General features: G+C 43.3%; 1 protein-coding gene across 8 annotated transcripts in view; it reads right to left on the bottom strand.

The window, feature by feature from the left end:
- Positions 1–22,562, bottom strand: part of CARMIL1 (capping protein regulator and myosin 1 linker 1) — a 297,839-nt gene that overhangs the window by 86,278 nt on the left and 188,999 nt on the right. For 6 of the 8 annotated variants that reach the window (XM_032861664.1, XM_032861663.1, XM_032861666.1 and 3 more), the window contains exons 18-24: positions 19,492–19,503; positions 17,231–17,312; positions 16,396–16,495; positions 16,240–16,294; positions 11,657–11,829; positions 10,093–10,161; positions 7,304–7,397 (exon numbers count right to left, since the gene is read on the bottom strand). In XM_032861664.1, coding sequence (XP_032717555.1) covers positions 7,304–7,397; positions 10,093–10,161; positions 11,657–11,829; positions 16,240–16,294; positions 16,396–16,495; positions 17,231–17,312; positions 19,492–19,503 — 585 coding nt within the window. The remainder of the gene's footprint in view (positions 1–7,303; positions 7,398–10,092; positions 10,162–11,656; positions 11,830–16,239; positions 16,295–16,395; positions 16,496–17,230; positions 17,313–19,491; positions 19,504–22,562) is intronic. The other 2 variants (XM_032861665.1, XM_032861667.1) reach the window with 1 other exon arrangement.

The raw sequence follows: 22,562 nt of genomic DNA on the forward strand, positions 1-22,562 counted from the left end.
GGGTCCTGGGAGCAATCTGATGTGACTCGGTCGCTGACAAAGATTAGCGAGGGTCTGAGTGCCCCGCCGTTGAAGACCCCACGTGGTGACTCCCTGCTTTCCCTCACGAGTCTCTCCCTCACGAGTCCTTAACCACCCAACAGCTGCAAAGTTAAATAAATGTGCCAAGGTGTACAGGTGGCAGCCTCTGAAACTCTGAGCCTTTAGGAGGCAGACTCCATCGGCACTGAGAAAACTATCTGTTTGAAGGGAAAAAAGGAGAAAATAGGTAGAAAATTTGAAGGCCACCAGCTGTACAACACAAAGACATATACTAGTTTCATTAACTCACGAGGTCTTCACGCTATCTCAAAAACAGGACTGATTTTAGCAAAAGTAGAGAAAATATGAGAACAGATTTCCACAGAAAATCATGCTTGAAGCTGCCTGAAGTCTGTATTTTTAGACACAATCTCCTATTAAAAATTCAAACATACAAATGATGACCAGATGGAAATGAAGTATTTAGAAGAATATGCATGGGTCTACACTGAATAAGAACGGGGTTAACTGCTGGGACTGATGGGCGTGTATGAAGATGTCTGCAAAGAATGATTCGGGATCAGTAATTGCACCATCTGGGTTTTGGTTTTTTTTTTTTCAGTTGTTGTTTTCATTTGTTTTTAATAATACCACTTAACCGTTTGGCTTTAATTTGTCACTGTAGTTCCCTGGTTAAGAACTTCTAATAACTGTGAGTCTCTCCATATTATTACATTTTCATTTTAATTTTCCACATGCTAAAATGACCACTATTTAATACCAATTAGAGACAATTAAAATGCAGACTATAATTACTATCATCCATGGAAACCATAAAGCAGAACGAAATGTACCTTTCTACTAAACATAAGTGAAGGAATTATAAAAATGAAGAGATCCCTGAAATGAAACATCGTTTAAGTGACACATTAGGACCATGGCATTTTATTATATTAATTTTCTCTTCTGCTTCCCCCAAAGTCATGTCCTTCCAAGGTGACATTACCATCGATGGGAAATGTTTCGCCAAAAAAAAAAAAAAAAGATTCCTGCCTGAAATATAACAGGTACACACTGCCACCCAGCTTTGGGTACTTTTGCTTTATTATTTGTCCTTTTGCATTTGATCTTGTTAAGCACTGTCCTGGGGGCCAGTTGTGAGAGCAGCTTGACGAGAGGCTCGGCTCACATATGGGCCATGCACCCAGGGCTGGCCCATGCATTTCCAGACTTTCTAGAGGGGTATCAATGGTGCTGCACAGACTAAGTCTGGAGGGATTTATTTATTTATTTATTTATTTTTAGAGGGGGAAAAAAAATTTAAAGCTCATTTCTAAAAGCCAGTGCAAGGGGAAAGAAGAATAACAATGATTCAGTTCCTTTAACATCAACCACTGGCACATCACCACTAAAAGGACTGCCTCTTAGATTAGCAGGATAAGCCTTCCTTCCCCAGACCATTCCAGGACAAGGACAGAGACCCCATGTCCTACAGGCTGAGGATGGAGGGCCTGATTGAAGATGGCGGGAAAGGGCCCAAAATGTCGTCGTTATATCTGCCAGTCCTCTTGGGCAGCTATGACCTGGACGGCCCTCTAGAGCCGATTGACACCTTCAGTCTCACTGCTGAAAACAGCATCAGCATAAAAGACAAAAAGACCTGTATTTCAATGTAGGAATCATATATTTAAAAACAAAAACCAAAACCCCCCCCCAAACTTCTAATGATTGAGTACAGGATCACAGTGTTATTCTTTAGTATAGTAAAATTAAAAAGCGTATTTCTTCTGGGGAATAGACTTCTGTTAAAATGAAATCTTCACGATATAAGAGTATATTAAGTATTATAGAAAAAAATGATAGGGATGCCCGGGTGGCTCAGTGGGTTGGACGACTGCCTTCGGCTCAGGTCATGATCCCGGAGTCCCGGGATCGAGTCCCACATCGGGCTCCCAGCTCCATGGGGAGTCTGCTTCTCCCTCTGACCTTCTCCTCGCTCATGCTCTCTCTCACCATCTCTCTCTCAAATAAATAAATAAAATCTTTAAAAAAAATGATAAATGTCAGCTTTAAAGTCACTAATTTTTCATTAAAGAAAACACAAATTTTACAATTAACATATTTGTAGATGAGGCATTTCTTCTGTTTTTTATGTCCTCTCTTTTTCTGCCTTAAGTATTGTATATGATTACACTTTTCTCTCCTTCCTTAGTATATTGACTACACTTCTTCTAAAATTGTTTTTAGTAGTTGCCATAGTGTTTGCAATATACAACTATTTCAAGTCCACTTTCACAGAATGCTATACCATTCTGCAACTGGTACAGCTTCCTTTTAAGAGAGTACCATCAATTTCTTCCTTTCCTCGTAACACTGCTATCTTTGCATGTTTTGATTTCTCCTTCACTTTTTAAAAAAAATATTTATTTATTTATTTGTTTGTTTGTTTGAGAGAAAGAGAGTGGGGGGGGGTAGAGGAAGGGAGAGGTAGAGGGAGAAGGAGAGAGAGTGTCCCAGTCAGACTCCCTGCTGAGCGTGGGGCCAACTCAGGGCTGGATCTCACATCTCACAGCCCTGAGATCACATTCTGAGCTGACATCAAGAGTTAGACACACAGGGGCACCTGGGTGGCTTGGTGGGTTCATCCTCTGCCTTCAGCTCAGGTCATGATCTCAGGGTCCTGGGATCGAGCCCCGCATCAGGCTCTCTTCTCGACAGGGAGCCTGCTTCCCTCTCTCTCTGCCTGCCTCTCTACCTACTTGTGATCTCTCTCTGTCAAATAAATAAATAAAATAAAATTAAAAAAAAAAAAAAAGAGTTAGACACACAGCTGACTCTGACACCCAGGCGCCCTCTCCTTTACTTCTGAAGAAGATTTTGCTAGATACAGAATTCTAGGCTGCTGAAGTTTAAATATTTCATTCTACTTTCTTCTTGCTTGTATGATTTCTGACCCAAAGTCTGTTACAATTCTTATCCTTGTTCCTCAACATGTAAGGGCTTCCTGCCTTATCCCCAGCTTCAAGATTTTCTCTTTATCTTCGGTTTTCTGCAGTTTAAACATGCTATCCCTACATGTAGATTTTTGGGGATATTTATCCTACTTGGTGTTCTCTGTGTTTCCTCAATTTGTGGTTTGGTCCCTGTCACTAAATTTGGAAAATTCTCAGTCATTATTATTTCAACTACTTCTGTTCCCTTGTCTTCCTTCTCCCTCTGGCATTCCCACTGTGTGGATGCTCTATCTTTTGTAACTGTCCCACAGTTCAGGAATATTCTGTTCTGGTTTTCTCCTCCATTCCTTTTTTTTCTCTTGCTTTTCAGTGAGAAATTTACATTTACCTATCTTCAGGCTCAATGATTCTTTCTTTAGTTGTGTCCGGTCCACTGATGAGCTCATAAAAGGCATTTTTCATTTCTATTACAGTGTTTCTGATGTCTAGTACTTCCTTTTGATTCTTTCTTAGAGTTTCTATCTCTCTGCTTACATTACTCATCTGTTGCACGTTTTTTACTTTTTCCATTAGCGTCCTCAATATACTCATTAGTTATTTTAAATTGTCTGGTAATTCCAAAATCTGTGTCATATCGGAGTCTGGTTCTGATGCTTGTTTTGTCTTTCATGATGCATGTTGTAATTTTTTTAAAAAATTTTTTGTTGTTGTTGAAAACTGGATATGATGTATCTGATAACAGAAACTGAGGTAATCTAATCAGGCTTTTAATGTGCAATTTTATGATAATCTGGCTAGAAGCTGAGTTATGCTGAATGCTTCAAAATCAAAAAGACTTTAATCTCTTCCCATGTCCCTGTTTTTATCTCCTTGGTTACTTTGGGGTTTCCCTAGAAATCCTTTCTTAAATAAAGTATCTTATAGCTTTGCTTATTTGTAATCTGCTGTTATCACACTTGATGTGTTGGTAAGGTATTAGGGAAGGGAATAATTCTATAATCTTAAGATTAAATTTACGTTTTATTTAGTGGGACTGAGTTCCTGGGCTGTGACCTGCCAAAGAATTTCTTGGCCTTTTTTTTTCCCCTTCCCTTCTGTGAAACAGGAAGGCTAGGATTGTCTGTCTTCTGCTTTGTCAGATAAAGCTCTGGTAGAGTAGTTTCCCTCAAGTGTAAGCCTCTATTATAGACAACAGAATGCTCCAGGTATATTTCAAAATGGCTACTTATTCCCGTCCCCCTACCAGAAACATGAGAGGATTTTTGTTCAATCTTTCCTGTTATAACTTGGTGGGGGCTCTTGGAGGTGAAGCCCATGAAGGGGTCAGGACCTTGCTAAGACTAGGCCCCTAGGAGTTTTTAACTCTTGGGCTAGTCAACACTAAGCCTCCAGAAATTCCTCAATTGCTGGTTAAACACTCCTCTGAGTTACTGGCCCCATTAGCTTCTGCCCCAGGTGAGCCGATCTTGACTTTGATTCATGGTGATTCTCTGAATCCCATCTGTCCAGTTACCAGAGTGACAGTTTCCTTTGCTTTTGCCTCAATTCTCTGATGGATCTGAGAAGAGTCACTGATTTTCTGTCTGTTTAGCTTTTTTCTTGTTGTGAAGATGGAAGTATGATGAGTGCCAAACTCTTGATCTGTCAAATCTAAACCCAGAAAACTGGTGTCTCTAGGATATGTCTTTTGTTACAAGTTGTTAATATCCTTTGGGAAAATATAAAGAGGTCTAACATTTTTATGTTGCTTTATAGTTTAGAAACTTTTTTTTTGCATACGCTAACTGGTTTGGTCCCTGGGCACCACAGGCAAATTACTTTGTCATCCTGTCCTTTGGTTTTCTTATGTGCAAAATGTGGACATAACAAATCTCTCATGGATTTACTGTAACAGATTATCAGTGTTAATTTATGTAAAGCATTTATAATAGTGTCAGGTCCCCAGCACGAACATGGTTCCTGTCTAGTTGTATGTTTTATAGAGACAAAGAAACCAAAGTTCAGAAAAATTAAGTAACTTATGGAAATTACAAAGCTGAAAAGAGTTTGATTTGGTCAGATCTTTTTCTTTTTTTGAAGATTTTTTTTTTTTTTAATTTATTAGAGAGAGAAAGAGCACAAGTGGCACGGTGGGGGGAGCAGCAGAGGGCGAGGGAGAAGGAGGCTCCCTGCTCCCTGCTCAATGTGGGGCTTGATTCCAGGACCCAGGGATCATGACCTGAGCTGAAGAAAGACACTTAACCGACTCAGCCACCCCAGCCAGGTCTTTTGAATACAAATCCTGAATGATTCCCATTGCCACATCATGGCTTTCCCTCTCTCCACCCCCTACCTTATTCCCTTTTATTCAACCAAGTCTAAGGAGCATCCAAACAGGCAGGCCAGGCACTGTGCTAGCTGCTGAACAACTAAAAAGATGAAAAATACATAGGTTCTGCCTTCAAGGAGGCATGGTCTCTAGAGAAAAACATATATGGAATCAGATAACTTAAATGACATCACAAGGCCTGTGACAGACAAGCAAAGGAAATTCTGAGAAGACCCCCAACACAGGGGAGAAAAGAGGCTCTGAGAAGTTTCCAGATGCGCTCACACTTGCATTCAGCCTCAACAGACACACACAGTAGGTAGTGGGGAAAGCATGAGTGTCAACCAGACCAGAGCAGTGATTGCCAAATTTGCAGCCACCAGGAGAGTTTGTAAAAACACAGATTGCTGAGTCCCACCCCCCATTTCTGAGACCTAAGAATATGCATTTCTAACAAGTTCCCTGAAGTAGAGCAGAGCAAAGAGGCAGGCTATTAAGAGAAGGAGGTAGCAGTGGATAGGAGGCAGATCCTGGGTGGAATTTTATACCAATTCAAGGAGAGAAGGTTCTATTCTAAAAGCCGCTGGGGTGGGGAGGGGGCGCCTGGGTGGCTCAGTGGATTAAAGCCTCTGCCTTCACTTCAGATTATGATCCCAGGGTCCCGGGATCAAGCCCCACGTCAGGCTCTCTGCTCAGCAGGGAGCCTGCTTCCCCCCTCTCTCTCTGCCTGCCTCTCTCCTTACTTGTGATCTCTGTCAAATAAATAAAATCTTAATAGCCACTGGGGGCCAGGGATGGAATGGGGAGAGGTGGGCTAAAGATGTTAGTTTGTTCCAATGTGCCATGAAAGAAGAAGGCTCTTTTTGACCGCGACAAAGAAAACAAACAAAAATCCTCCTGAGAAATGATGAGCCTTGAACAAAGCCATCCCTGAGAGGAAGAGAGGGGAAGAAAATGAAGGAAGAGGTTTCTGCTGCGCAATCTGTAAACTGGACAATGGCATGGCTCTAGAAGATGTGGGGAAGAAAAGTCAAGCGTGGGAGGCTTGGATGGTACCACCAGACGGGCAAACAAAGAAGGAAGAAAGATTTCAAAGATGGCCCAGCGACCCCCACAGTAAATGTGGAGTAGGCTTTCAGACGGGAAATCCTTAGCGCATCTAAACATGGAGAAAGGTAACCATAACCACAGAAAGAGAAGGATGGAGATGGGGCAGAGCAAGAGAATGCCTCTTGGGGCCAGTTTCCGGCCCAGGCAGAGACGGTGGGCTCACAGGCACGTGGATGGCTTGGCTTTGAAGGCGGGGGGGAGCCCCGTCGTCCTCTGGGGTTGCCAGAAAGGAGGCGGGAAGGGGTGTGGAGTGAGACGCATCTATAAACAAAGATGGTAAAAGGAGATCCCATCCGTAGCCTCAGTTTCTTAGTAAGAAAAGAAGGAAAGTGGGGCACCTGGATGGTTCAGTCGGTTAAGAGTCCAATTCAATGTTGGCTCTAGATCTCAGGGTCCTGGGATCAAGCCCCGTGTCGGGCTCTGTGCTCGGCAGGGAGGCAGCTTAAAATTCTCTCCCTCTCCCTCTGACCTCCCTTCTATTCTCTCTCTCTCAAGTAAATAAGTAAATCTTACAAAAAAAGAAAGAAAGAAAGAAAGAAAGAAAGAAAGAAAAAGAAAGAAAGAAAGAAAAAAGGAAAGAAAGAAAAGAAGGGAAGGTACTAGCTGCTGAGGAAAAAGTTGTGCTGACCCTCAGTTCCACACATTCTCGGAAGGACGAACGAGAAGCTGTGTGTGCTGGCACACTAATGGTCCGAATGTTATTCCACTTAAATTTTAGGACAAGTTTTCATCTCTCCTATGTCATTCCTCCCCCAGTCATATAGGATGTCTGCCGTGACCACAAGAATACAAGCTCAGGGGAGAAAAGCTTCGGAAAATACGGAGTCCTGTTTATACGTTCAGAATTATTACTAACAAAACCCGATTCAAACGTGAGTTGATGACCATGGAGCTAGTGATTCTCCGGTACCTTTTGCAAAGCCTCTTCTGTTTTTTCAGGGTTTGTTTTCAGGGCTTGAGAAGCGTCATACATAGGGATCGGCATAAATCTCAATGTATAGTTCCTAGAAAATGGAGAAAAGGATGCTTATTTTAAAATAACACCTCACTACCTTCATTCAGCACTCTTTTTTTTAAATCCCGAGAGAGCTGCCAGTGTGTATTATAAAATTTCAAACTCACAGCCTATCTCAGAGCCCTAGCTCACAAGCCTGCTTTCTCTAGGGTGTGTGTGTGTGCACCCACGGAAACCCACAGCACCTACGGGAACCCACAGCACCCACGGCGGGCACCCGCGGCAGCTCGTGTTGTCTTCTAACGGCAACACGATTGGAAGGCATCTGGTTTTGTTGCTTTCAAATCCAGATTTTCAAACTGGGTCGAGAGAGTGGCTGGGAGGTTAAGTCCAGCATCCGCCGGCTACTTGGTTTTCGTCACCAATGGATCTGAACGTCCTCAGAGCCCCACAGGGGCGACATGTGACAGCCAGCCCCCAACCGAGAAAGGAAAACTAGGAAACAAAACCCAAACACCTGCATGCAAAGCAAGGACAGGAGTATCAGCAAAAAGTCTGTTCAGGCTCTGCGCCCCTTTCAACAAGGAGGCCCCCAAGCGGCCATGGTCTTTGGGAAAGCTGCCTGGCTCAGCGCCTTGACCTCTGCAGGTCCTCACAGGCCCCTCTTGCACACGGCCCACATCCACACGACTCTCTGCTCCCAGAGAAGCAACTTGTGGAAAACTGTGTCCCTGGATTATCTCCCTGCTGCTGACCAGCTGCTGAAACCCAGGAGGGCAGCGGGGAGTCATCTCTGTGTCAGGCAAACAGCACGGAACCCCAAATTTACACCCTGGCCTCGGACTCCACCCCTTGCACCTGCTCCCGGACCACACACTCACCCCAGAGATGCCTCCTCTCTCCTGCCCCAAACACATCTGTCCTTTGCGACCCCATGGCACTCAGGAACAAAGACCTTTGGAGCCACGTGGGGACAAGTGGGGTCCCCTCATGCACTGAGATCCCACAGTTGGCCGCCCTGTCAACACTAAGCAACACTCAATGGTGTGATTCTTGTAGATACTGAGAACTTCTACTAGAAAAGTCAACGAAAAACTCGTTCCCAAAATAAGGTACTAATCATGAAGAATGAATAAAAAGAAAAAAAAAAATAAGCAGCCATCTTAATCATAGCGGTCATCTGTATGGGTGCTACCTAACGGGGAAAAAATGTCTTTCAGTCCAGCGTAAGGGTGGTTGAACGCAGGATAACGTGCAAAGAAAAAGGCTGCCATTTCCATGACTTCCATTTTTTCACCTTGGCCTTGTTTTAGCAGAACTGATTTTGTTTGATTTCAGAGGGGCCAGCCAACTGAAACGAGGAGACAGTGCATCTGTTTTTGAGCCTGGAGCATTTTCCTTGGCCTCATCCAACAGTGATCACGCGGCAGACCAGTGTACTTTATTTAAGCCAGATGGGGTTCTGGGGCCACTGGCATTGTGGAGCCGAGTGTAGCTAACAGACTAAGCCGGGGAGTGCTACCATCAATCCAGAAATGCTGAGTACCAGTGTGCAGGTTCTTGGCATCTCACAAAGACCAGTGTGGGCTGAGGCAGTCCACAGCAGAGGCAACTGTGCTGTTCGCACCTAAATGTAGCTATTTGTAAACAACTGTTTCCATTCGAAGGTTTCCTGGTGCAGTGAGAGTAATTATAGGCGGAAGGTTCCAGGCAGAGGCAGAGCAAGCTGCCTTATCCATATTTAGTGACCATCTGTGGGGGCAGCCGCGGTGACCTCCTGGCTACATCAGAACCCTGGGATTTAGGACTGGAGCACACTTAGGGATAATTAACTCTGACATTCTCCCTCTATAAAAGAAGCTTTAATCAGAAAGGAGCAATGCTTTGCTCAAGAGGATAGGCGTGGTGGTGACAGAGCTAGGGACTGAATGGAAGGCTTGTATTTCCAAGCCTAGGGTTTTATCCATGACACCTAGCTAGGAATGAGCGCTCCACCTGGGAGGCCTCACACGTGAAGGGGAATCTGGGAAAAACACCAATAGTGAGCATTCCCCGACCCCTTCCCTAGGGGACCAGCTTCTGTGCTACTGGTCCCTTATTTCCCACCCACATTCTGTAACCTCTCATTTCCAATGCTGCAAACCTGCTTTGATCACTCCTGCCTTCAGAATACAATATGAGGACGGAAGAGCTCAGAAAGAACCCGATTTCTAGAATTTCTTCCAGCCATCTTTGTAGTATTGCCTCGTTTTGTTTACTGGGAAAGTAAATTTGACAATAAACAATAATTGTAGGCTTTAGTTACCATGGTAATAAAGAAAGCCTTTGATAGTAATGAGACTAACTTGAGCCTGCTATCCCTCGATTTTGGTATTTTTTTCGGGAGCTCAGCTTTCTTTGCCCCACTGTATTCAAAGTTGTCATAATGGGCAAAAAAGACACGACTGATGGAAAGAGAATGCGAAACCATGAGGAAAAGCCAGGTGAACACTGGGTGGGCCTCTCCACCATGGTCTCATTTAATCCTCACAACTGTGGTGGATCCCTGCCCTTGTGGCCCAATGAAGAAACGGACCCCAGAACAAAGTCCTTGTCTTCTGGGTCTCATGGCTGGGTAGCATCGGCTGACTCAGGCCTAGATCTTCTGGATCCAAATTCCTTGCTACCTCCATCACCCCATAGGTAATACAGACCCCACTGGTTCTTTTGTATTGTTCCAGAAAGAAGTCGCAATTAAAACTTACTTTTCCATTGCAACAGCTATATCTTGAAAGCCTTGTGCGGTAATGTTATTCTTGTCCCATATGACAGTCCTGTTGGGAAACCACATCACATAAATGATCAGACACTTAGGGATGGAGGAAATGATTCCCCCCAGTGAAGATGAAACTCTTACAGACAACATCATCTAGATATTTTAGCACAAGAGGCAAGGAATGACATCAACTTAGTTTTAAACGCAGCAAGGATGAGCATTTCCGCCGAAATTACATTCTTAACCCATTCACTGCTCACACAGTGTGAGAAAACCATACTTCAAAGCAGCGGTATCCTCGTTAACTTGCCATGATGTTACCCAGTGCTTGGTAGCCAGAAAACTCTAAAACTTGATTTCTCTGATACTCTCTCAACATATTCTCCCAATAGCATTCTAGTACTCGTGTCGGAAGTGAGAGCTGTTTATAAGAGATTCTGAAGAACCCCTTGTCCAACACAAGAATTTTGGGTCCTGAGACTTTTGTCCATTCTAAGTAACTTGAAGGAATCCAGTCATACTGTCTTCTGTTTTCACCATTGCCCTGACATGCTACGACCAGCCTCCCCAGAAAGTTCTCACTCTGCTGGTAAACCTCTGGTTTCTACAAATAAGATGCTGTTTCCTTTCTCAACAAAGAACCTATTTTGGAAGAAAAGTACTATTTCACTTTCAGAAGGTGAACACATTGGAGGTATTTTGGTGTTTGCAAGTTCACCTGCTACATGAATCAGCTTTTATTTGTCTGATCCAACAATCAGACTTCTAACTGCTTTCCCTTCCTGATCTCATGGACTTTCCTTACATACACTCGGACCTTCAAGAAACGGTTGCAGATTTTGGCCTTGGTGTAGATGGAAGGTTCGGGAGGGCAAGGGAAGCATCAGGAAAGAGCCCCTTGAAGAGCAAATGTGAGTTAAATATTTGTTCACCGAACTGCTGGACTCGGGAGTGGCTGGAGCTCTCCGAAGGATGGACAGGAAAGTGGTCCTTAATAAAAGTGGTTACCACGTAGCCAGCCCTTAAGAAAAGCCACACTTGAGAAATGCCACGAGTGGTTGAAAATCACCACCCAGAATAGCTAGCCCCCAGGATGAACCTGCCTTTAACCAGGGCACCTCCTGCATCCCTCGGGTTTTAAGTCTTTATACTGGCAGCAGTGGGGGAGGGGAGGTAAGACAGGCTCACAGCCAAGGACGGGAGGCTGGCGTATTGGACCAGTGGTCTTTCCTCCCAGCTGCTGACACTGTGAAACGGGACACGGCCCCAGTCCTCAGTTGGGTTTTCTGCCACAGTGGAAACCTTTAAGACAACAGCTCATGGGAATCACAATGTCTAACTTTGGACCCCGGCCCCAAAGCCTGCAATCCCAAGTGTTTTGACAAAAGACTTGAAATGGTTGCCTCTGCTTCCCAGCTGGCCTTCCCTACTGGGCACAGCCAGCTCTCCAATGCTGGGGGTGGGGTGGGGAGCTGGAATCTTTTCCAGAACTTTCTAAGGCCCTGCTCGGGGCGAGCGTCCTCGTGTCAGGGCTGAGGGCCTGACCCGTGTACCTGAGCTTGGTGTTGATCTGAAGTGCTTTGGCTAACATCTTCGCGCCCATGTCCCCCATGCCATTCCCGCTGATGTCCACTTTGGTCAGGGAGGTGTTGCTTCCCAGGGCGTTGATGAGGATGGTGACCTCAGTCTTGAGCTTTGAGTCGGCCAGGGACAAGGACTGCAGGGGCTGAGGAGGGAACGAGAGGCAGCAAGCAATGACATGATCTGACGGAGGAGTCTCCACTCCCTGTGACCGTTTCATGGAGAATCACTGGGGTAGGGAGTGGTACCTCCTGCACGCACCGCGCCCCCCAACCCAACATTTTGCTTTGAAACTCCGGCTCAAAGATGCTGATGAACAGGACCCGAAGGTTCGGGATAAACACAGACAAGTTGTGTTTCAGTGCTGACCCCAGGCCACCTCTGTCCACCTCTCTCCTAAGGGAAACGTGGAAGGATACCTGGAGTGGCAGAGGTCAGCTCTTTGGAAATGGGAGGACAGGAAGAAATAAATAAGGAGAGTCCACAGAAATTCCTGAGCTTCTGTATGGCTACGCTATCCCTTTCTACCCATTCTATTTTTATGCCAGGTGAAATGACATCTTAAAATACTAGCGGAGGACAAATGCAAAATAAAAGCCAGCCAAGATCAGTAATAGCTGACATTTACTGAACACGTACCGTCCCTAACCACCGGTTCAGCTTTTCACACGTACTTACTCAGAGAATCACCCAACACTTATGTGCTATTATACTCGGTATTGTTATCCGTCTCCCAAATGAGACACAGAAAGGCTAAGTGACTCAAGCGAGGCCACAGAGTTAGAAAGTGGCTGAATGGAATGGATTTTGTACTCTGGGCCTCTCGTAGCTTATCCTTGACCCTTTTGATGACCCTCCTCCACTTTATCTTAGAAGAACCAATCAGAAGACACACAATTTTTAAGAAAAGACAAAAAGTCAAACCATGTGGCCCAGAGGCAGGTTCTGTCTGCCCCTGAGGAACTTGTTTAGGCCTCTGGCCCAGCCCCGTTGGCACCTGAATTTGCAATCCCTGAGTTCAGCCAGAACGGAATTAAGGAAGTGAGTAAGGAAAATTCTAGAACCCAAACCAACATGGCCCCAACTGTCCGAACTCAGTCTTCCCTGGGGGATCTGGACGTCTTCCGGGTTGCTTCAGGTGGTCTTGAGGGGCCCAGCCATCCGACACAGTTCTAGACACTTACTCCATACGCACACTGACATTACAGTGAGGGGGACACCAGAAACAGTGGCTCGGCCCGTCCATGCTCCACCACAGCCCGTGGGTTTGGGGCTTTCGAGATGTGCCTGGAGATGCTGCCTGGCGTCTATCTGTACCCACACTCGACCACCAGATGCTGACTGGTTCAAGATGCATCGGCAACAGGGCTGCAGGAGGCTGGATGGGGACGCTAGTGGCTTTAAGACTCCGTCACCCACAAAGCAACGTCACGCATTTGACTATAGTTCTACCAAGTGACCACGCTTCCCGTCCTCCCTGTCCAAATCTGCCATGTTTTCTAAACTTCATACAGCTACAGTAAAAATCACAAGGGAACATATCAACGTGACTCAAATTTCTGAAATGAGAGGACACTGAGAACCGGACAGCCCGCTGATGCTTAGACATAAGCAGCTTCAGCAAGTTTGCGTCGATGCGAAGATCCCACACTCCAGGAAACAGAAAGAAACTGAACTACAATGCTTCAGCCTCAGGAACCTTCAGGTTTCAAATGAAAACAAATGCGGTGTTCCTTTAATAAAAAGCTCGACTTCCAACGCTCGTCATTTCAGTAATCTCTATTCAAGTACTACAAAAATGATATATTACGGCTCCTTCCTCATTCTGGAAAGCTGCCAAGTCTCCAAGCGAGTAAGCGCTGATTCCAGTACTATATTCAAACTCCAATCCACCCCAGTTAACCCTTAAAAATAATAGGCAGAGCCATTAACGCGAGCGGAACAGCCTGAGGTGCACCCATATTTATCAGGTCACCCCTTCCTGACTTCCTGCACTTTCGTGGAAGCGTACTGTTTGAAATCTTACTTTTCCTTTTCACAGCTGCACATGCTTAATCTGAGAATCTGCCTCCTTGCTACAGGCATTCCCAGGAGAAAGACGTTCGCTTCCACTGGTTACAACACGGGTTTGCCTGTAACACCCCAAAACAAGATTCCCTGTCATCTCGGCCCCTCCGCGTTACTGTCTCAGCGCTCGAGACACGGTGGCCTGACAAGCACGGTCTGTAGTTGGAAGTGACACGGGAGCCCCGGCATCTAGATTGTTCTAACCAAACAGAATGTGCAGCACGTGGCGGAGACCGTATTCCGCAAGCTGTCAAAGAACAGGTTCTGTACACACAAGGTCGGAGCGTACAAAGCAAGTGATGATTTTATATATGTAAAAACCTTCAAAAAATAAAAAGAGAGCCCAATTGTGTCAGTCATGGGCGGAATTTTGAGAGTCACAAGCCTCAGCTCTTAATCATTCTGAATTGTTTTGCACATTACTAATTCAGAAGTAGGAAAAAATAGAAGGTAATTGCTTTTTGAAAAAACCACCTACTTTTCAGTGACATGAACACAAAGAGCTTTCTTTCCACTGTATGTGATTAGTGCCACACTTCTCGAACTTGTAACTTGACACAATTCACGTTGACGTAGGAAACTTTTCCGCCTGCAAATATGGTTTGAGGTGTGTTTTAACTATCAAGATTGTTTTTAAGTGAGGGACTTTGGAAATTACAGAAACAGAAGACCCTTGTGTAATAAGCAAAATGTGAAATTTTAAAATCTATTTTTCATAAAATGTAAATTTCCCTGAAATGTGCACTAGGAGACAAGTATTTGTGGATGGATGGCAAATGTGATTCTGCAGTATTAGCTTCCTCGAGCTTTTAAAACTGGGCGGAGACTGGGAAATCAGAAACCCAAAGCAGCGTGGTAGAAAGTCAAATTAAATAGGCAAAACTATATCAATTCTGATTTATGTCCCAGATTTTAATAACCCAGTGAAAAAAGTGACAGAACAAGGACAATGTTACCAAATGAGGACAAAGAGAAGGGCCCATATTCACTAAACAATAAGGAGTTTCACTTCTAGCCCATAGGTTGGAGATTATATTCACACAATGAAGAGGCGGGACAACCGAATTTTCTCCCGCCCTCTAGGTTAGAGCCACACAGAGAGGTGTGGGCAAGGACAGGCAAGGAGAAGTTCTAGTCTCCACCTCTCCTGGCCCCTTAGCTTGCTCAGAAAAGGTAGCTTACAGTCCTAATAGAGTTTGCTACTACCCTATATGGAACTCAAAAGGGAGAATGACACTTTTAATTTAAAAATGTGTCATATCTGGGGCGCCTGGGTGGCTCAGTGGGTTAAAGCCTCTACCTTCGGCTCAGGTCATGGTCTCAGGGTCCTGGGATCAAGCCCCACATCGGGCTCTCTGCTCGGCAGGGAGCCTGCTTCCTCCTCTCTCTCTGCCTGCCTCTCTGCCTACTTGTGATCTGTCTCTGTCAAAGAAATAAATAAAATCTTAAAAAGAAAAAAGTGTCATATCTCACATGATTCACAGAGGAAATCACTCTTATGACTTACAACACAACTGTCACAAAACATTAATTATGTGAGTCTTTGTCGGAGAACACACATTGATTTGGGTTTGAGGAACCGTAAAAGCTGGCTGGTGGCCAAATAAGACTCCAATAAGAACGGACAAACTTTTCAGAGCATCATTACAATGTAAGGCACAAAATATACAATACACCAGGTTTAGGTTAAAGGAATTAATAGTAGAGTGCTTCTTGCTCTGTTCACAAAATATCTTTTTCCTGGGGTGCCTGGGTGACACAATCAGTTAAACATCTGACTCTCAGTTTTGGCTCAGGTCATAATCTCGGGGGTCATGAGATCCAGCTCCGACTCCAGCTTCTTGTTGAGCGCAGAGTCTGCTTGAAATTCTCTCTCCCTCTCCCCCTCCTGCTCATGCTCTTGCTCTAAAAAAAAAAAATCTTAAAAATATGTATCTTTTCTTCTTTTCTTTTTTTCTAATGCATTTTAAAGGGCAGCAAGAGAGGATACGGTTTAAAATTAAATTTCTTTACCCTGAACCGCATCTTGGCCAGGAGCAACAAGAGGGAATACAAGTAGAAGGAGGACACTAGAGCTCTAGAAGAAATTCAAGACAGGTGGCCAGCTTTCTTAGTCTTTTATAATTCTGCATAATTGCCAGACGGAATTCAAATTAGCAAGATGATGTTTCCCAGCATGATATAAGGTCAGAAAGTCAACTAGATTGAAAAAATACTCATGCCTGCAGATTAGTGCATCAGCTGAAGTTAGGAAGTGTTAAGTCTTATTAAAAGATGGGCTTACAAGTCAATTTATACTTCTTTTAATCTTTTAGTTACAATCTTCCTTTAATTAGGAATGAGTTGAAATGAAGAGAAAGCAATTTTAAATATATTCTCTGACTGTACTAAAGCATAAATATTTATTTCATTAAAAAAACAAGAGAAATGGTGTCTACAGATAAAATTACCTGAAAGCATAGCAACATTAATTGGAATTAATACTCACCGATTCCTCGTCTTGAATCATCTGTACTAAGTTGTCCAACACAGGGGTCAGATTTCTAAAGAGATTTTAAAGATGTGGACAGTGGAATCAAATCAAAACTCTCACGAGGTTGCTTAGTTTCATCATTGTCATATAAAAAAAAATCAAAACTCTTACTTGGATTTCATATTATTAAAATTTTTGCCTAACGCCAGGTGCTGTATTGATCTGTTTTTACTGAGCCACACTATTAAGGTGGATAGGTCAGATTCTAAACCTGGAAAGAATCAGAGTAAGCAGATAATCAAAACACACGTGTATAAATAAATTCTCAGCTGGTACACAATTAAGCAAAGGTGACATGAACTTGGGTGACTTTCTCTACCATCCCGAGGGCCCTGGGATACTAACCTTTCATTTTCAAAGGAACTTTTTCGCTCTCTTTTCAAGTCCTATTATTTCATGGGGATAAACTCATTCTCAGCTAAGACTTAACCTAAATCTCATATACAATCAGTGGCTAAGTCCAGTCAGCAAGGAACAGGGAAAGGATGGGTCTCATCTCTGCCCACGACTGCGTAAGAGAAGATGCCAACATCCCGTTTGCTGGTAGGGGACTCCAGTGGCCTATGCCAACTAAACAGGCTCCCACTCATGCCCTACTATAACTGGCAGAAATGAAGCTACTGAAACAGTTTCTGAGTAAATAAATAATGATTTTATTTTATTATCACCAAGAATGCAGAAGGTTAGACCAAGATTGTAATCAATATTCTGGTGATAATTTTTTTTTAACTGACTTGTTCTCTTGCACTTTTGGCCATGGTATCAACTTATTAAGACTTTGGCACTGACGTATGCCATAAATAAATTCTGTTAAATTTAACAGCCCTATTAGTCAATAAGTGAGGTAACATGCCCATTAAGGTGTTGTCTAGGTTGGGCTTTCTGTTTTCCCCTTACTAACTTGCTTCAAATACTATTTCTGTTTCTTTTCTGATTTCGGACTTACCATTATCGGAGATATCTAAGCTGGTGATGTTGTGGATCTCGGCGATGCAGCCTTCTAAGACTTGTGCGCCTCCTGATCTCAGCTGGAGAAACACAAAGGACGTACGAGGTAAAGGGGTCACCTACTGGACGTGGAACCAGAAAACATGAAAAGCAGGAGATACAGTCTCTGACGTTGTGCCAAAGGCGTGTTCACTCTGTGGTTACCATCAATGGTAAAGAGCCAATCACTAGTCATTGCTACTGGTCCCCATAGCACTGAAATCAGGAAATGGCTAGAAAAAGAAACAGAAAGATGGGGACCATACTCCCCATCAGCATGGGCAATGCAGCCTCCATCAGCCCACAGACACTGTCTTCATTTCTGACTTTCGGGGAAACCTACAAATCCCTTTTATACATGAGAAACTGGTATGGATTTTGTTTGATTATTCCAGATTTCAGGGCAGAACTCCACCAAGTAACAGCAAAACAACCAAAGGAGACAAGGAAGATGAAGTCTTGTTGACTGTCAACCACTGCCTGAAGGACCCAGCCCGACGTCCCACTGAGAGGGGGTGTGGTCACACGGTTACAAAGCAAATGGCAAAAGGTGATTATGAAATGACTTGGGCAAACTCATTGAGCCACAGAAGAAAAAGATGTTAGATCAATTTAAAATATTATTATGGTTGGCTTATAGCAAAACTAATTCTCATTTCATGACCTCATTTATTTTAAAGAGACAGGCAACCTATAAAACTCAATACTTTGTATCCTTCCCCATCAAACCAAAAGCTACCTACAGAGGTCAGAGTATCTTTTTGTTTTCCACTCAGCAACTCTGTGAGTTTCTCTTACATGTAAAGGATTTTAAAGGATGCAGATTTCTCCCAAAGGGACGTATGGCCCCTTTGCTTGGCAAACTTACTATTTAACAAGGGAAAGAAGCTATCATTTATTGGGAACCTATTATGTACCAAGGGAATACGGTGGCTTCCTTATTGATAGAAGAAAATTAAAAATGTATCTTAATTTCTATACAAAGTGTAAAATGCAAAATGCTACTTCCTAGAACTTGTGCAAGTTTAGATGTAAGAATTTAAAGAATCCTTATTTCACTATTTTAGATGCAATGTTTTTATGGTAGCTGGAACCAAAAGGGGCCAATTTCCCTGGCTGCTTGGGTGTCTGGAAGAGTTTTTGCACAGATCTTTGGGACTGCCCTTTATCCGGGAGTATTTTGGTTGGGCTGTTTAAATTCAGCCTTTCCCACTTTCTGTGGTGACTGCAGATTCCTCTGGGGGGCCTGAACTCTAAAGGGGAGTGTCACACAGAGACAGACCTGGCTGGGAGGCTGGTCTACACACTATAGGGAAACCTAGACCAATCAACACCCAGTTGAGGGGCTTTTACCCAGTACGTGGAGCAGTGGCCAAGAGTCAGCCGGTCATTTTACTACCGGTAGTTGTCTTCCCAGGAACTCTTGAGCTTACCCACAGGCCCCGAGCCAAGCTTTACCGCATCATCTCTAGACTGGCCCCAGCAGCCTGCTACTCAAAGTGTGGTCCATGGACGGGATGCAGTCTGCAAAGTTTGCTACTGGTCTTAGCTACAATACATACAGAAACTGACTATAAATGCTAAAATTATAAATAATTTTAGGTCTGCTGCGTCTATTAACAAAAAATGAAGGCTTATGTTTTACGTCTTTTGAAATCTTTTAAAAATATATTTTTATTATATTTTTGCGAAAGTATTGGTTTTTGATTAACTAGACATTTAAAAAAAAATAGTAACAACCAGGTTCTTCACCACGAATCATTTTGAGCAACAAGCCTTCAGAGCACAGCTTAATACTGGAAGAAGTGAATGTATGTTCAGGTTATGTCAAAGGTAAAGCAAAAGATATTTCAGGCAAACACTTCAAAGGAACATAATTTGATATTCAGAGCATGAAAAGACGATGCTTTTGAGAAGATAAACATAAGTGCCTAAGTCTCCACAATCTGATTATTTGTTGTTAGTGATGTCTCTGGTGAGAAGTAAAATTTCTACCAGAAAAATCTCGACTTGTTATTATTATCAAGTACAGTAAAAATATTCCATTTACAAATATGGAAAGTACAGGTGACATTTCAAGGGCTCAGTGCTGTTTATTTTACAAATACTCTTGACTGATAATATTTGTAGCACATACCCATAAAATGAACATTTTCCAATGGTTAAAAAGCAATCGAATATATCCACAGACCCTAATTTATTGATTCATAAAGTACTTACACAGTGGCCAAGCTAAGGAAAGCCCAAGGAGAAAAAAATAAAAACACGTTATCAGCAGTAAACAGAACAGAGATGCTGAAGCCTTTATCAATATATCAGGTAAAAAAGCAAGAGTCAGAAAAACACTTCCAACTAAAATCTGGTCCCAGAACCAAAGTCAAAAATTTAACGAAGAAAAGAATGGATCCTTGGTTCCCAAGAACATTCGATTGAATTCACAGGTTATTAGAGGCCTAAAACTCCCCCAAAGCTAAAGCTTCCGCAAAACAGTAAAAGCTTTTCCATTCCTGTAAGTGAAAATCCTTTTAAATGAATTTGCATAATTAGAGGCTGTGCCTGCATGTGTGCGTGTAAAACTGGTTTTTAAATTACCCTCATTTGGATCCTACACACTAGCATTATGGAAAAGAAAGCAAGATCAAAGACGAGTCAATGTGACTGAATCCCTGAGTACTTTTTGGAAAGTTAAAAATAAATGCACGTTTCTTTCCACAGAGAAGCGTCCTCTCACTCAAGAAAGGTGGGCACATTTCAGATGTGACTCACAGTTCTAAGTGAATGGTTGTGTCTAACCCTCAAATAGCCATTATGGGGACAAGAGAAGCAAGGGAAAAAGCCTAGACAGAACTTTTAATAATTCATTTTCCTTTGGAGCACCTGGGGGCCCTGTTGGTTGAGCGTCTGACTCTTGATTTCAGCTCAGGTCAGGATCTCAGGGTCCAGGGATTGAGCCCCGTGGCGGGCTCCCCATTCAGCAAGGAGTCTGCTTCTCACCCTCTCCCTCTCACCTCTCTCTCTACCCCCCTCTCTAAAATAAATAAATAAAATCTTAAAAATAATCATTTATTTTCCTTCTTCAAGATCACTTGCCATTTAAAAAGATGTGGCAAACATTATAGATTTTAGTATAAAATACCTCCCCCCAAATTATCATCATTTTTCTACAGGAGTCCCAATTTCAATTAAAAAAATATATATATATTTTTTTATCCTGGAAAATTTTCTCACATAAAACTGTGAACAGCATAGGTTTCTCCAAAGGACAAAAAAAAAAAAAAAAAAAAAAAAGAAAGAAAGAAAATGATTTGACAAGATTGGCTTCAAACTGTCCCCTTGCTAGCAGGGTCCGATGCCAAAAGGCAATTCAGAACCTACGAAGACAGATACAAACCATCATTTCCTAGGTGCAAACAGTTGTGTGTCTCATATTCTTCCAATATACTTCCTGCTGTGACAGCAGTTTCCACTTTGTGACCCACATGTGGGGCCCAACAGGAAACTGATCTGTGGGGGGGTACCACAGTTAGACCCCCCACCCCACACACAGGACACATTTCTTCACACCTCAAAGCCGGTGGACCACTATCAGACTGGACAGCATTGCCTCAAAAGTTCCTGTTCGCTCGCTGTGACGTCCCACTCATTACATGTTTTAGCATCTGGGCCTCTTCTTTCCACACATCATCAAAGCATCTTGCCATGAACTGTGGAACGATGTGCAGGGAAGTCTCTCCTTCAAAGAATGAGCCCTACACCCAGACCTACACCTAATTTTCAGCTGTAATTAGCCTTTGCATCTCCTCTGAAGCCTCAGAGATTTTGCTCTCTCACTTGGAAGGTGAATGTGTTGGAAGAAGGCAGTTGCAGCACTGACCTGCTCTCCTGAAGTAGGTGTAAAAAAGATTTCTCAACATGGGCCAGAAGGACAGACCCACTACCTCCCTTGTGATAGATGGGTACGTGGGAGGATACATCCGAATGCCAATTTCACTGCAACCATATAGAACAGCTCTGAAATGCCTCTTTGGAACTAACCTTGGAGGCAATGGAACACATTTCTTTGAATGTAGACATGGATGCTGAATCCTTACCGTTTCAGAGTGAATTCGGATCAGCCACAGGCCATTCAGAGACCATATGGTTGGGCCATATAGGGTGATACGGTTTTGTGTCTGATATCAGGCATAACTATAAATGGGTGAAACTAATTCTTCTTTTTTTAAAATTTTATTTATTTATTTGACAGACAGAGATCACAAGTAGGCAGAGAGGCAGACAGAGAGAGAGGGGGAAGCAGGCTCCCCGCTGAGCAGAGAGCCCGATGTGGGGCTCGATCCCAAGACCCTGAGATCATGACCTGAGCCGAAGGCAGAGGCTTTAACCCACTGAGCCACCCAGGTGCCTGAAACGAATTCTTCTTGAAAGTTTTAAAATAATTTTGAAGGCAATTCCCAAAAATGTTTCCGAAAAGGCAGAATATTTACATGGCTTCTAAAGAAGAATTTGCAGAAAGGCCATACTGCCCCATGCTGTGAATTCGGACATTCAAAATAAGGCTTCACTACAGTAATCCTCTTCCTTCCCAAATTATGGCTCACATGTGTCGGGCTCGGCACAGTGCCAGATACTGTCCTATAAGCTGTTAAATCTTCATTCCATAGGTGAGAACCAAAGGCTGAAGGAAGACAAGCCACGTGGCTGAGTCAGATTTCAAAGGATGCCTTTCTGATTCCAAAGCGCCCACCCTTTGTGATGACCCCTTGTGTCTCCTATGACTACTTGTACTCCTTTTCCTAGAGGGATGAGTCCTTGTTGGTACTGTAAAGACCAAGGGAAGGAAAATGAAGTGGTAACATAATTCATGGGGGACACCTTAAGAAAGGCAGATGTTTTCTTCTCTAAGTGGAGACGATATCTGAAAATGAAAGCTCAATGTCAATACTTATTAGCTTAGCCCTTACGGATCAAAAGACTGAAGCCTCAAATTTTGGATTCAGGTTTCCAAAGAACAATGACGTTTGCGTTGGAGGAAAAACACCTGCCTGGTACTTTCATTTTTAATAGCAGTAGGTATAAATGTCCACTCTTATTCTAACTGATGAACGTGAAAAGACTCCTTCAGGGAAATACAGAAATACTCTGAGACCCACAGGGACAGCTCATTGGGCGAGGTGAGCACCGACAGCGAAGGATGCAGCAATGCTAAAATCAAAAACCATTTGCTTAAGCAAAGCTTTCTAAGTTTCCTATGTAGACACTTAAAAAAAACCTACTCAAGTGTAGTTGACACA

Source organism: Lontra canadensis, unplaced genomic scaffold (genome assembly GCF_010015895.1).
Source record: "Lontra canadensis isolate GAN:19392208 unplaced genomic scaffold, GSC_riverotter_1.0 scaffold21, whole genome shotgun sequence".
Lineage (NCBI taxonomy): Eukaryota > Metazoa > Chordata > Mammalia > Carnivora > Mustelidae > Lontra > Lontra canadensis.